We start from the raw sequence: 15,847 nt of genomic DNA on the forward strand, positions 1-15,847 counted from the left end.
TAAGTTAACTAAAGATTTCCATTTCTTCTGCCACCTTCCCGGTCTCAGGCTGAGATCACTGCATGCCTGGAACCATTGCGATAACCTAATGTAATTTGTGTGTGTGTCTCTGTGTATGTGTGTGTGTATGTGTGTTCTCCTCCACATTGCTGCTAAGTTAAACCTTCACAAACACTATTTGTATGGGCTTATGTCTCTATTCAGAAATCTTTAGGGGCTTCCCTCTTTCTGGAGAAGAAAAATTTTCAACATTATATTCCTTCACTTTGGCAAACCAAACTCTCCACACCAGCCAGATATTTTTTCTTTCAGTTCACTCAAAGCCTTCATCACATTAATCATCATTATAATCATTATCAACAGTTATTTAATCAGTATCAACACTTTCATTACCATAAACTTGCCTGGCTTGGGTCTTTGCTTATTTTTTTTTCTTGACTCTCATCTCAAATTTCTACTCTTTCTAAAATAGGCCCAGACAAAACCCAGTCTTTATTTCTCTTAAACTCCCACCTACCCTCTCCCTCTAATTGGCCTTTCTATCCTATGAACCCCTGGTTTTAACAAGCACACTATGTGTGATGTACTTCCTCCTGGTCTTATTTTCTGTGTATGCATACTTACATAGTGTCTGCACCATATTGGTATCTTACCCATTAAATGATTTTTCATTCCTTTTTCAGTTAACATATGAACATTTTTATATCATGAAATATTTTTGAAAACTGCCAGGCACAGTGGCTTACACCTGTAATCCCGGCACTTTGGGAGGCTGAGGCGAGAGGATTGCTTAAGCCTAGGAATTCAAGACCAGCCTGAACAACGTAGTAAGACCTTATCCCTACAAAAAATCAAAAAATTAGCTGGATGTGTTAGTGTGTGCCTGTAGTCCCAGCTACTTGGGAGGTTGAGGTAGAAGGATCACCTGAACCCAGGAAGTGAGACTGTAGTGAGCTATGATCAATGCCACTGCACTTCAGCCTGGGCGACAGTGAGACCCCGACTCAAAAAATATATATATTTTTGAAGTGTGATTTTCAATCATTTCATAAATAGTCTATACCAAATTCCCCATGTTATTAAGGCATTTACATATAGTTAGACATCTAGATTGTTTTCATTTTTGCTAGAATAAGTAATGATGTCTTGAACATTCATTTCCAAGAATGTACTTGATAGCAGTTCTAGGATTGATCTTCTTGAGAATGATATTTATTAGATTCTTGATATGTATTTCCAAATTACTTCCAGATATATTATACCTGGTTTTTTGTTGTTGTTGTTATCAACAGTATATAAACATGGCCATTTTATCACTGCTCACCAGTACTGGGTATTATAATTTGCTTATACAGTTTGTTAATGAGGTACTAAACAACCTATTTCAATGTAGTTTTATACATTCTGGATATAAAACCTTTATCAGATGTGTGTTTTGCAAATATTTTCTCCCATCTGTGGCTTATCACTCTCTTAATAATTTCTTTCTAAAAGCAGAAGCTTTTAATTTTGATGACTTTCAGTATATCATTTTATCATGGACTTTGCTTTTGGGGTCATACCTATGAAATCCTTGCCTAAACCAGATTGGCTCTCACCTGTAAACCCAGCACTTTGGGAGGCCAAGGCAAGAGGATTGCTTGAGCTCCGGAGTTCAAGACCAGCCTAGGCAACATAGTGAGACCTTGTCTCTATAAAAATAAAAATATTAGCTGGGCAGGGTGAGATGTGCTTCTATGTAGTTCCAGTTACACGGGAGGCTGAGGTGGAAGGATTGCCAGAGCCCAGGAGGTCGAGGCTGCAGTGAGTTGTGATCATGCCACTGCACTCCAGCTTGGGTGCCAGAATGAGACCCGGACTCAAAAAAATCAAAGCAAAAAAATCCTTGCCTACGCTAAAGTCTTAGGATTTTCTCCTATGTTTTCTTGAGAAGTTTTATAGTTTTAGGTTTTCTACTTAGATGTATGTTGCATTTTGAGTTAACTTTTGCATATGATACGAGATATGGATTGAGGTTCTTTTTTTGTGTGCTAATTAGTAAAAGATCAGGAATCTTTCCAGATAAGGAAATTAGAATAATGAGCCTATCAAAGGCAATTTTTTTGTATAAAGAAGAGGGGAGAAGTTTGACTTTAATGTACTGGAGGGTAAATTATTGCTACTTATTCATACCTTGAGTCTAATCTAAAGCTACTTCAGATGAATAAATGAATGATTATTGGCAAAATATGTCACATATTATTACCGCTTAGGTTATTCCGGGGGATAGACTTATTTCATCTAAACAATTAACATAATTGTATTAACATATTTGTACAACAAGCATCTTTGAAGACCAAAGAAGTACAAAGTAATATAGGTGGGTAAATGTGGGAAAATAATTTCTTTGTGGTTCCACGACATATGACATATGATGTCTAGAATGAAAGAGAGTCAAAGTAATTAACTTTCTTGAACCACAAAATTCTGATTGTATGAGGAACATCTGTCAGCATTAAGGGACTTGGGCTCTTGGGAATGTACTAATAAAGATTATGAAAGAAAAGACTGTGATAAATAAAAAAATTTTGTAGTGAATAGTGCTTGGGTTATTTGTGAACTAAAAAGTTTCTCAGTAACTGGCAATGCCACCAAGGCCCTTTCTTTAATTGCCTACATTTTTCTCCGTAGGTCATCAGCTCAATGAGCTCCCTCTCTGAGTACTGCCTGCCTTCCATCCTGCGGACATTATTCGACTGGTATAAAAGGCAAAATGGCATTGAGGATGAGTCGCACGAATACAGACCAAGAACAAGCAATAAATCAAAAAGGTACATTTCTTTTTGTGTGAGGATTATGGTTTTGTTTTTAAGACACATAAATTGAGAGGTGAGAGGCATCTAGGCCTTCCTGAATCTTCACCAGGATGCCTAGCAGGTGCTGTAGTCACCCTCTCATCTGCAGCAGGTGACCTATTTGATGCCCGAGTCACTGCCAGCTGTCACAGGTTGAAAAGTCCTACCCAGCCTTATTTCAACATTGGTGGATCGGTGTGTAAAGGGCCGCAAGTCACTCTCCCGTTGGCTTCTTTCCTCTGCCTCCCCCACTATCCCCAAGTCCACAACCAAAGCCGAATGCCGGCTGCAGGCCCAGCATGACATACCAAGGTATTTTAATCCTTGTTCCAGTAACCTTGAGTGCTCAGTGTACTGTAGTGGGAAGGACACTGGACTGGACGTCAGTGGGAGTCCTGGCGCTGCCACTAATCAGCCATGTGACTTTGGGCAGCTCACCGCCTCTCTGTAACTCAGCCTCTTCGTTAGCAAAACGGGAAAGTTAGGTTACACCATCTCTGACTCCTCCTTCCAGCGGAGCGTTTTGCTTATTTCTTCTGTGGTCCCCTTCTCTTGTGGGTTTGAAAATTGGAACTTGGTCCTACATGAGCTTGGTCCTACATGAGCTTGTAGCCATAAAATTTAAGATTCTCATGAATGTGTTTCCCCCCAAATTTCAGGTAAACACATGTAACTTCATATGTTTGAAATCAACCTATAGCAGGACAGTGAATATTCGAAAGTTTAATACGTTTGACCTTTTTTAAAAAATAAGAGAGTTTTTAAAAAAATTTTAAGTTTAATTTTAAAAGCAATTAGATTCCTCTACATGGAGTGATTATTTGGGTTTTTTTGAAAAATGCTTTTTAAAGACAGGAAACTGAAATTAATCACTCATAAAATCAGACATTAGCCACTTCTTGTGAGAAGTTTATTCCTCTCATTTTTTTGACAGTTCTAATACCATATTTTTAAAAAACTGTAGACCTCTCTTGAAATTGAAGACCTGTAATTTTACCAAATTATATTTCATCCAACCTTGTAATCTAGTTTTATAATGTGCTTGAGTTTATGTGTGATTCAATCACTTAATTTATTGTTCTTGAGGGAGAGGTCAATAACTTTTTTATATTTAGTAATTTTTGTAGTTGAAAAAATGAATTTTAAAATTGAGATATAATTCGCATTTGCAAAATTCACCCTTTAAAAATGTATAATTCAGTGTTTTTAGTGTATTCTCAGGATTGTACAACCATCACCCCTATTTAATTTCATAACATTTTCATCACTTCAGAAACAAAGCCTGCACCCACTAGCTGTCTCTTCTCACAAATATGTTTTAAATTTATCATATTTTAAAGGTAGAATTTCAATTGTGTTTTGAAAAATGTTTCAGACCATGCAATTAATAAATTAATGGAATTATTTGATTATTTTCCCATATTATGTACTATCTGACTTACGAACAGATATTAAGACTTTCCTGGAGTAGAAAAGTTTTAGTGAGTTGAATTAAATGAGCTCTGGTTTTGTTCCTCTGGGCTGTCCAAATTTAATTACTGAAACTGGATTTTTTATAAATTGATTTCTTTATGGATTGAAAAATGATAGGTTTTTTTTAAAAATTGTGTTACTGGTTATTTTCAGGAGATCAGAGAGTAATGAGATCAAATATAGAATCAGGACAGTAAAATTTGTTGTAGTAGCATTTTAGTGACAGTTGAATGTGTAAAATAAGAGAGAGAATGTGTCCTTGGGAAAATGCCCAAAGAACGAGAGTCATGAGAGCAATCGTGTAGCCAGGTAAAGGTGAGTTTCTGTTGCTAGATAAAAGAAAAGAGGAACCTTAAGGAAGAGCACAAACAACTGAAAATAGTCAAATGTGAGATACGTGCATTTGGTGATGATTTCTAAGATGAGTATAAGATCAACATCTTGACAGCCAAATAAATGTGTCCAATGCCTCTGGCTCCTCACACCAGCAATGAAGTTAAGTTCATCATCGGAAAAGTGTGTGTCTTACTTTGATTTCAAAGCACAGCATGGCTTATTAAATGAAACAGAATCAGAAGCCTATTTCTTTTTTCCTTTCGAGAACGGCTACTTTCTCAGGGTCTTTTGGCCACTTTTGAAGACTCCAATCAGCCATCCAACACAAAATGTTCTCCCTACTGCTACTGGCCTTGCCGAGGTGTTCTTCCTGTTGGTCTTTCCAACTTCCTGTTTCCTCATTCGTGATATAATGGATAGAAGTCTTGGCTTGTGAGCACCCTCCTTTTCAATGCAGCTCCATAGGTTTTCCTTTCCTTTCCCTAAGCTAGCTGTACCTTTTTCTAATTCCAATTCTTAAAGGACTCCAGAGAGATGGTTTTGCCCATTGTTCTTCCTCCTGGCAGGGCTGTTCATAGATCATCCAGAATGAATGAGCGCCTTCCCTGTAACACATTTACACTTGAAAAGATAAAACTGCACCTTGCCTTCTTAACCCATTCTGTCATTCACCAGCCTTAATTTGGCTTGCTCAAAGTTACAGAGCACTCCAGAAGTTCTTTGTTCTATCTTCAGTACCACATTCCTTCCTTCCTATTCCCTCTTGACTAAAGAGAAAGCATCCCATATTTAAAATCTTCTTGATTTGTGTTAAAAATATCTCCCTGACAAATCTAAATCCTGTCATCCTTGCTCATTGGTTTTATTTAATATGTGAGTATCGAGCATTTGTGTGCTTGGGAGATTATGCCAAATGCATGCTGTTATCTTCTCAAACTGATATCTCAGTACTATTATTATTCACATTTTATAGATGGAGAAATTGCTGGTGAGTAAAAGGAGCATCATTTTAAGCCAGGACCATTTCACACCAGAGTTGGTGTGTTCTTAGCTGCCATGCTGTGCCCAGGAACCCACCAGTTATTCCATTGGTCTGTCTTTGTTCAATTCCAAATGAGCCCTAAGTCAGCATGTTACATAGGCAGAAAATGGGATAGACAGGGTGCATTGCTGGCCTGCTGATAGTGTTTACTCTGCTCCCTGACTTTGGAACGAGTGTAGTGACTCTGCTTTGTCTCTCCTGCCTCTTCTTCTTTCTACTTTTGATGGTTTTTCTCTGCCACATCTTTGCCGCTTCTTTCCTCCTTTCACTAAATCTCAAGTGGTAAAAGTGGAAGATGGGAAAAGGAAGGGGAAAAAAAGAAAGAGAAGCAGACTGGGCCCTGCAGCTCATGCCTGTGATCCCAGCTCTTTGGGAGGCTGAGGCAGAAGAATTACTTGAGCCCAGGAGTTCGAGACCAGCCTGGACAACATAGCAAGACCGTGTCTCTACAAACAAACAAACAAAAAATTCATCAGGCATGGTGGTACAAACCTGTAGTCCCAAACACTTGGGAGACGAGGCAGAAGGATCACCTGAGCCCAGATGACGGAGTAAGACCCTGACCCAAGACAAAAAGAGAAGCAGTGCTGGTCCTCTCCACCTTGGTAGTCCTGCTCTAGTTGGTGATCATATTATTTCCTTATTATGTCCTTACAGTGTTCTTCTTTCCCAAGGCCTCTTTTTCTATGTGTACCTCTAGTGTTGTAGTCCTGTCTCAAGTTTGTATCGCAGTTTGACAGATGATACAATCCCAAGTTGAAAGCTACCTTAGAAAAGTTCACAAAATGACGTTGTAGCCTCACAAATAACTACTCAAGATAATGTTGTTTAAGATTGTAAATCTGAGGCCAAATAGACTGACTTCTAATTTAACATTTGTCCACTGTACCACACTGATCATAGAAAGAGGGTTAGCATGTATTGACCACTGCAATCTTGTAATAATAAAATGGGTTTGTAGGCCATTGTAGAGGAGTTTTAATTGCTTTTGTGAATTATATTATCCTAAGAGTGCTTTCAGTGAGATTTAATGTGAATATTTTAAACTTTACAGTGATGAACAACAGCGAGATTATTTAATGGAAAGACGAGACCTCGCCATTGATTTTATTTTTTCTTTAGTATTAATAGAAGTTTTGAAACAGGTAAGTAATTAATTTATTGCTACTTTTAGATAACATTTACTGATTTAAAAACTACTTACATTTGGAAAGTATAATTTTATTAAATTGTTTCTTAATTCCAAACACTGGCTCATCTGAATTATGTTTATTGATAGCTGTTGATTATCATCTATAGTTATTGAAAGTATGGTTATGGATTGGCTCTATAATGCTTCCTTCCAAGTTAAGACCTGTCTTTTTTTTTTTTCCCCAGATTCCACTTCATCCTGTAATAGACAGTTTAATACATGATGTTATTAACTTGGCTTTCAAGCACTTTAAATACAAAGAAGGGTAAGATGATTTCTTGCCTTAGAATGCTGAAGAAGTTGGATGCTTGAATCACAATCAATGGTTTGCTCTTTTTACATGACAAAGGATCCCCAACTTGTCTAATTATACCTCCTGTAGGTACCTTGGTCCTAACACTGGCAATATGCACATTGTGGCAGACCTGTATGCAGAAGTCATTGGAGTGTTGGCACAAGCTAAGTAAGTGAACATCAGAACTCTCTACCATAAGGATGTGAGTGCCTTTTCCATCCTCCCAGCCCTAACTTATAGAAACGTATGTGTGGGGGCTTACAGAGAACAAGGACTCTTTTTGTCAGGTGTGCCCCATCTCTGCAATGGACTAGAAGGCTCTTCCAAAGCAAGTACCAAGTTATCATTTTCACTTGGAAACCCAGAGTCTGTGGGTTTCAGACTATCCATCAAAGACATGAGCTAATTGAATTACTTTTCTCTCTGCCCAGATATTCCCAAGAAGTTTATCAGTTTTTAAAGTTCTGTTTCTATAGTCAGTGAGTGTGTGCTTATAATATATCATCTGTGAATGGGAAAATTCCATTAGAATGTCCCCTTTACTATAGACTTTACTTAATTCAGCTGAGCTAAAAATGTCCCAGACTCTGTCATGGAAACAAGTCAGAGGGGAAATTCTCATTGCTAAATTTATCTGGCCCCATAGCACTACTTAGCAGGCTAGAACAAAGTAGCGTTAGACTATTAGCAACAATATACCTTTTCCAAAAGTGATGTCACACCCTACTTACTTGGCTTCATTTTGTCCAACCCTGAGGCAAATCGGGCAAGGTTCTGAATGCCTAGGTTAGGCAGAATGAGCCAGAGACAGAATGTGGATTCACACCAGGAGGGCAGCTTAAAGCAACAGTGATGCCCCATCCTTGTGAAATGCAATCCTCAGAGATTTTTATCTCCAAGAGATGGAATTTCCTAATTTAGTGACTTGGAAATACACTGTTTATCAAAAAATAAATAAATAAATAAAAAGCACCTACTCAAAAATCTTACCTAGCCAAAGCATAGGTAAGAATTCAGGAGATAGACCCCAGAACTCTTTGGTACGATGTATTTACTCTAATCTAGTTTATCGGCTCACCTTGACTACCTATTTTTTTTTTTTTAGCATATAGCATATCAGTGTTAGAAAAAGGAGGAGGAACTTCTAGAGGATGATGCACTGAGGCACTATCGAACACAAAGGCTGACGGCGACAGAGAGGAAGAAACTAGCTAAAGCACATAGGAGAATTAGATAGTAGAGTTATCTGGGCCATTTTGCATGAAGCTATATTGTACTTTTCATTATAGACTATTAAAATAATTGCGGTTCATGAGTCATTAAGAATAAAGGGTATAATGCATTTTGTAGAGATTTCCATCTCAATTGAGTAATAAAGGTATTGACATTTTGAATGGATAAGCTGCAATTATGTGGCAAATTAATTCATGTGTATCTACTTCATTCCTAGAAAAGATTGGGGAAAATGAGGTGTGAATATGTATATTTGCTGATTTGTCAAACCCTGAAAGCTCAATATATTCCTTTATAATTATCCCAGGATAATTCTCTTATGCTATCATTTGGAAAATGTAACATGCCAAAAATGGCATTTTATGATTTTTCTTAGTTGTTGTGAATTAAGTATAACAATGTTGTTTACTGTTGCATGACCTTCCTTAGCTACATAATTCTGAGGTGGTTGAAAAACATTGTCATAACTAAGTAATAGTCTAAAGTTGTAGGAATTTCCATATTAGGTCACATTTATGGTCTACCAAGCCGGTGTTTGCTTGCCAGCAGTGGCTTTTTTTGTGCTCATGACGTCAATATTTCTCCTAATTCTGCAATAGTAGGGTGTAAGAAATGCTTCCATTTGGGCAAAGCTCCAGTACTTTCCAGTCACCAACAAACCCTTTGATCAGTCTGCTCTTGTAGAAATCACAGACTCAAATAGCTCTTGATACGCTTTCAACCTGTTGATGTATAGTTAACCTTGACTGATAGATGCTACAATCTTAAACTAGTGTCAGGCCACAAATGATCACATGTCTTCTTTTTCATAAGTATACCAGGACCATTGCTTTATCATTGCCTTAGAAAAAGAGGGCTTCTCTTATTCCCAGGGGGAAAAAAAAAAGAATGTATGCTTATCTGCTGCCATGCAATGATCTATTTTTTAAGAAATAAAGTTAAGTAATGTCATACTTCTAATTTTAGATTGTATATATAGTTCCCAGTGGTAATACTTATGAAATATTTTCCTTATTATGATTTCCATTATTAGTACTTAGTTTAGAGTTTGAGTTTTAGCAGAAACACTATTTTTAATTTTATTAGTGATAATGCTGCTTAATTCCTGTCGTTAAGGGAAAAATGTTTAGCTAATAAGTGATAGTCATGCATAGTATTGACTTTTTCAAAGACAATTAAATTGAAATTAATTTTTTAAAACACTTTGACTGAAATCTGGTAGATTCATTTAAATAGTGATAACTGCTTCTGAGATTCATAGATGTTTGAACTATTTTCTCTTTATGTGATAGAATCTTTATATCTCCTTATACTCTTATAATATATACTACATATTTTAAAGCAGAGGTTTGCTATGTGGATTTTATAACACACCAAACATTGAGTAATCATTAAGTTACTATATTTACTAAATACAGTACTAAACAGTAAATACCAAAGGAAAGGTTATTGAAATGTTTATTTTTTTCCTAAAATCATTTTAAGAGAAAATAGATACTAAGTGCAAATTAGACTTTTAGATTATTTTCATGCTAAAATAACATGTTTATGCCATTGGGGATTTTTTTAAAGTAAAAGTTAGCCATATGTATTTTTAGCTGAGAAACAGACTTTGAGCCACTAATTTATGAGAATATTGAAATAGTGAGTTATATAAAAACCTGACTTTTTCTGTCTCTCCTTGTTTTAGTCATGAATTCAAAATGAAAAACAAACTTTCCTAATTGTCATGTCATCTTTAAAACTATATTACTCTAGCCTACGATAATTTTGATCTCTAAACTCTCAATTTTTTTTTTTTTTTTTTTGAGTTGGAGTCTTACTCTGTTGCCCAGACTGGAGTGCAGTGGCCGCTCCTGGCCACCACAGCTTCGACCTGGTGGGCTCTGGCGATCCAAGTAACTGAAACTACAGGCGTGCGCTACCTCGCCCAGCTAATTTTTTAATTTATTGTAGAGATGAGGTTTCACCAAGTTGCTCAGGCGGGTCTCAAACCCGCAGGCTCAGGCAGTCCACTCACCTCAGCATCCCAAGGTGCAGGATTACAGGCTGAGCCACCGAGCCCGGCTTAAATTCTCAAATTTTAATATTAAGACCAAAGATGATTTTTCAGTACTTAGAAATAATTTGAATAAAAATGCAATTTTCAAAAATCCAGTTTGGAATTATCACATTTTTAAAAAAATTCGTGTCAGATTTGTGGGTACAAGTGCATATTTGTTTCATGAACATACTGTGTACTGGTGAGGATGGAGCTTCAGGTTACCCATTCTCCAGATAGTGAACACTTAGGTACCTAAATAGGTAACTTCTAGCCTCCTCCCCACCTAGCCTCCTCCCCACCTCCCTGCTTTTATTTATTTTTTATTTTATTTTATTTTATTTTGAGTTGGAGTCTCCCTCCATCGCCCAGCCTGGAGTGCAGTGGGTGGCACATTCACGGCTATCCCAGTACCGACCTGCTGGGCATCCAGTGATCCTTCCACCTTAACCTTCCAAGTAGCCGGAACTACAGGTGTGCGCTACCATGCCCAGCTAAGTTTTTGATTTACTGTAGAGACAGGTCTCACCGTGTTGCCCAGGTGGGTCTCGAACCCCCGGGCTTAGGCTATCCTCTCACCTCGGCCTCCCACAGTTCTGGGATGACAGGCTTGAGCCACTGTGCCTGGCCCACGTCCCCACTTTTATTGTCCCTAGGGTCTATTATAAATTATCACATTGTTATCATCTTGATTGAAAGTATCACTTTCATTGCTTGACTGTTGCCGTTTCTGCTTCCTACCCTTTATCCATCTCTGCCCTAAAGACCTGTGCTCATCTTTCATCCCAACTCAGATCTCCTCTGAATTCTTCTCGTAAGAAGTTACCCAGCTGAAAAGAGCCCCTTTTGTTCTCTGATGGCCTGAAGGCTCTTGTGTGAAGTATGAGAAAGTGTTGTAACCTGGGACATTCAACCCCCAAAGATCCAAGGTCTGGACAGGTGTTCGCACACCAGAGGGCCTCCGTAAATTACTATTATTGTCTTTCACATGGCTCATGGTCATTGTTCTATCTTCGTAACTAAACTGTAAACTCTTCTAAACAGGACAGGGACTGCATTTCACAGTGACCACTGTCTAAAGCAGTTGGAGTATAGTAGAAATTTCTGGAATTTGCATCAGATGACTTTAGTTTGAATCTCTTCTTTGTCACTGTGATCTTCCAAATCTGTTTCTTCATTTGTGAAATGCAAATGCGTTTACCTCCTTACTGGATTGCTGTAAGGATAAAAATATAAAGTAAAAATGATATAATATGCATAAAGTATAAACATCTTATGGATACATCTTGTTGTTATCATTCTTAATCTTCACCAGGGCTTTTCAAACTTTGTCACATCAGACTTACCTGTAGAGCTTATTAAGCACAGATCACTGGACTTCATCCCAGAGTTACTGATTCAGTAGGTATGTCAGTCTGCTTGAGCTGCAAAGTACCACAGACTGGGTGCCTGAAACAACAGAAATTTATTTCCCTTGGTTATGGAGGCTGAAATCCAAGATCAAGGTGTTGGTAAGGTTGGTGCCTTCTGAGGCCTCTCTCTCCTCAGTTTCTATACCATCATTTCCCTATATTTTCATGTGGCGCCATCACTGTATCTGTGTGCCAGTCTCCTCTTCTTATGAGAACACCAGTCATATTGGGTTAGTGCCCACTCTAATGACCTCATTTATAACTTAATTACCTCTTTAAGGACGTTATCTCCAAGTACAGTCACATTCTGACCTACTAGGGGTTAAGATTTCAACATATGAACTGGGGTGAGGAGTGAGGGGGGCGCGGCTACAGTACAGTAGATCTGCAGTAGGAACAGAGAATGTGCATTTCTGACAAGTTCCCAGGCAGTGCTGATGCCGCCAATTTGGGGGCTATGCTTTGAGAACCCCTGGTTTAGACCTAATACATACCATAGAGATTAAGAGTAGGAACCTTAGAGCCGGACACTTGCTTCAAATTCCAACTCCATTGCTTGTCAGCTGTGCAACTTTATCAAGATTCTAAATCTCTGCCTTGACTTCCTCTTCTGTAAAAAGGGTATAATAATTGTACCCTAAACACAGAGTTGTTATGAGGATTAAATGAGTTTCTGTATATAGAGTGCACTGAACTGTGGCTGGCATATAGTAAGTGGCATATTAACTTGCTGCTGTCTTTATCTTTATCATCATCATCGTCATCAACCATTTTTTTCCTATAAAATGTAGAAAAGAATGATGATGTTGAAATTTGAAATTTATATTCCAAAATGTTCAAGTATAGTTGTAAAATTATAAATAGATGTCATCTGATGCCAAGTAGATTTTTGTAAATTTAGAGTTTGTATTTTAATTTGTGCTAATTTCCTAATCTGAAAAATGAATATATAATTTTGCAGTTAATCTCCATGAGACTTGACTTATAAAGTAAACACAGTTAGTATTTTCTATAATATTTTAATAGTATTTAAGAAGTGTCAGTAGGGGCCAGTTTGGGGTGCTATCTTGAAAGTAAGTATTTTGTAGAAATCTGCAAAACGTCACCACAGATTAGGAGTATACCCCAGTATGTTCATAATATTAGCTATGTTAATAACCCATTGGGAAGTGTCTCATTCAAAAGGCATTTAAATCTTCTTGAAGCTATTTCCATTTTCTGCTCTATTATCTTTTTAAAATATTTTTTATTGAGAGATATATGTAGCAAACATAGAGAAAAATCCATCAGACAATTAAACAAATTGTTACATGAGCCAAGAACTACAAAAATGGCCAGTACTCAAGGAAACTCATATTCCATTTGCCAACCACCAGCCACTTTTACTGCATTTTGGTGAAACAATGTCTGTACATTTGCTTCCTACTTTATTTATTCGAAAATTTTTACTTTGAGGCATCAAGAATTGTTCTAAACTTTTAGCATTCTGTTAGTTCACCTTTAATTTTTATAATCACAGTTCCCTTTCTAATCATGCCTTGCTTTCAATTTTTCTTAAATTAACCTCAGGATAACAGTATCAGGAAAAAAAAATACAGTGAGTCTTAGATTGCTTTCCTCAGGGTGTATGTGTTCAAACCAATCATCTCAGAAGTAGTTTGGACAATTTTTTATGTGTACATTCCTCTACTCTGAAATACTTTGAAAATGTGCCACTACTTTCACCTTGAGATCTATCCTTTTTTAAAAACTGTATGGTAACATTGTTGTTGTTGTAATTAGTATTATTTTATTTTCAAATATAAATACTTTAAATTCCATGTGGATAGGAGTTGTGTCTTTTTGTTTGTTTTGCATCCACCAGATCAAATTGTAAAATGTAGTAGACAGCTCACTCGTCTTCCTCTTTTAGATACTATTTTAATTTTTTCATTATTAGATTTTTTTCTTCAACCTAAAAATATATTTTTAAATAATCATTAGCCTAAAACTGTAAAAGAAGCAACAGAAAATTGAAAATGAACACATAAGTATTTATTGGCATTATTTGGAATACAAATCCAAAAATAATTTGCTGTCACTATCAGAAATTGCCAATTATGTTATTGCTTGTACACTCACAATTTGATATTATAGGCCCTCATAGTCTACAGCTATGTTGGAAATGGCTAAGCCTAAGGAAATGGGGCTTTTCCTCCTGCTCAATTTCAGAGCTAGACCACTTTGAGAGAATCTCAATAACTCTGAATTTTCTCCATCACCTGAACAATTGGTTGAGCATTTTATAGAATAAGGGGGAAAGGAGAAGAAACTTGGATTATTTGCCAAATCCCAAACATCAAATCCTTACAAAATGATGGCCATTGTACTTCAACTGATTTGAAGGACTTCTATCACAGTACCCAACCCCTCCTAGATGCTGGAGACCCCCACCACAGTGCCTTTCCCATTATTTGATAAGTCACTTACGTTCTCTTCTTAGATTCCCTGCTGTAAAGAAGAAATTTATGGCAGAGCTAAAAGAATTACGACACAAAGAACAGAACCCATATGTGGTCCAAAGCATCATCAGCTTGATAATGGGGATGAAATTCTTTCGAATTAAGATGTATCCAGTGGAGGACTTTGAGGCCTCTCTTCAGTTTATGCAGGTAACCTCTTAGGCAGGAGAGTGAAGGGGCTGTCACGTGAACAAAATTACCTGTCTTCAAAATAATGGACTTGGAATGTGAAAAGCCATTTACTTGGCAATATAGAAAAACATCCTACCTTCTCCATAATTTAGGAAGTGCTTTGTAACCAAACAGTATGGTTGCAGGCACATAATTTCATTTTAAAACTTTCATATCATCTTTAGAGTAGAGTGTATAGTGGAATTTCTTATTTGTTGACTTTTTTCTCTTTCACCCACTGGTACATATTGTTCTGTGAATTAAATATAGCTGTTTTTTTTCTCTTTAAAATTGATAGCATTGGATTAGCTACATTAACATTTACAGGCATGAGAGCTTTAAATAATGAAGAAAGAAATCTGTTTTATTCATACTATACAAAGGAATCTTAATTTTTAAAAAATCAATCAAACCATATGGAGTTGATATTTATTAGCCAGTGTCCATCATGGTGAATAACAAAAAAATTGTTTCTAATGAGCAACTCTCAGCTCTTAGAGTTTACAGAACTTTGCTCTCTGAAGGGATTTTTCTAATGCTGCTGTGAATTTTATTCGGTGATGAACTTGCTAGAGAGGTTAGATGTATGGATTATGAATATAGGCTTTACCATTTTGCACATATAAGGATGGCTACAATAAAAAGATAACAAGTGTGGGTGAGCAAGTGGAGAGATTGAAACTCTCATATGCCAGTGTGATTGTAAAATAGCACGACTACTTTGGAAAACAGTCCGGCAGTTCCTCAAACAGCTAACCCTAAAATTACCATATGACCCAGCAGTTTCACTCAGAGATATATACCCCCAAGAGAAATGAAAATATATGTCTGCAAAAACTTGAACACAAATGTATATATAGTAGCCAGACAGTGGAAACAACCCAAATGTCTATAAAATGATTACTGGATGAACAAAATGTGGTATATACATAAGGTAGAATATTATTCAGCTGTAAAAACTAATGAGATGCTAACACATGCCACCAGAAAGATGAACCTTGAAAATATTATGCTAAAATGAAAGAAGCCAGACACATAAGGCCATGTAGTACACTATTCCATTTACATGAAATGTCCAGAATAGGCAGATCTATGAAGACAGAAAGTAAATTAATCGTTGCCTAGGACTGGAGATGGGAGGTGGATAGGAAGCTTAGGGTGACTGCTATGGGGTATAGAGTTTCTTTGGGGATGTCATTAAAAGGTTCCAAGTTTGATTGTGGCGATGGATACATAACTGTGATATACCAGTGATCTGTAATGGGTGAATTGCATGTAAATTATATCTCATTAAGCCGTTATATACAGAGAAGGAGA

The 15,847-nt window shown here is 36.9% G+C and overlaps 1 protein-coding gene across 1 annotated transcript in view; it reads left to right on the top strand.

Annotated features, from left to right (window-relative positions):
• LOC103257555 (protein furry homolog) overlaps positions 1-15,847 on the top strand; it is a 252,276-nt gene that overhangs the window by 86,828 nt on the left and 149,601 nt on the right. Inside the window, exons 4-8 of the mRNA XM_021710998.1 lie at positions 2,671-2,810; positions 6,740-6,830; positions 7,063-7,142; positions 7,260-7,340; positions 14,341-14,509. Coding sequence (XP_021566673.1) covers positions 2,671-2,810; positions 6,740-6,830; positions 7,063-7,142; positions 7,260-7,340; positions 14,341-14,509 — 561 coding nt within the window. The remainder of the gene's footprint in view (positions 1-2,670; positions 2,811-6,739; positions 6,831-7,062; positions 7,143-7,259; positions 7,341-14,340; positions 14,510-15,847) is intronic.

The sequence above is a fragment of the Carlito syrichta genome, unplaced genomic scaffold, assembly GCF_000164805.1.
Source record: "Carlito syrichta isolate Samal-C Ts95f unplaced genomic scaffold, Tarsius_syrichta-2.0.1 Scaffold301792, whole genome shotgun sequence".
In the NCBI taxonomy this organism is placed as follows: Eukaryota; Metazoa; Chordata; class Mammalia; order Primates; family Tarsiidae; genus Carlito; species Carlito syrichta.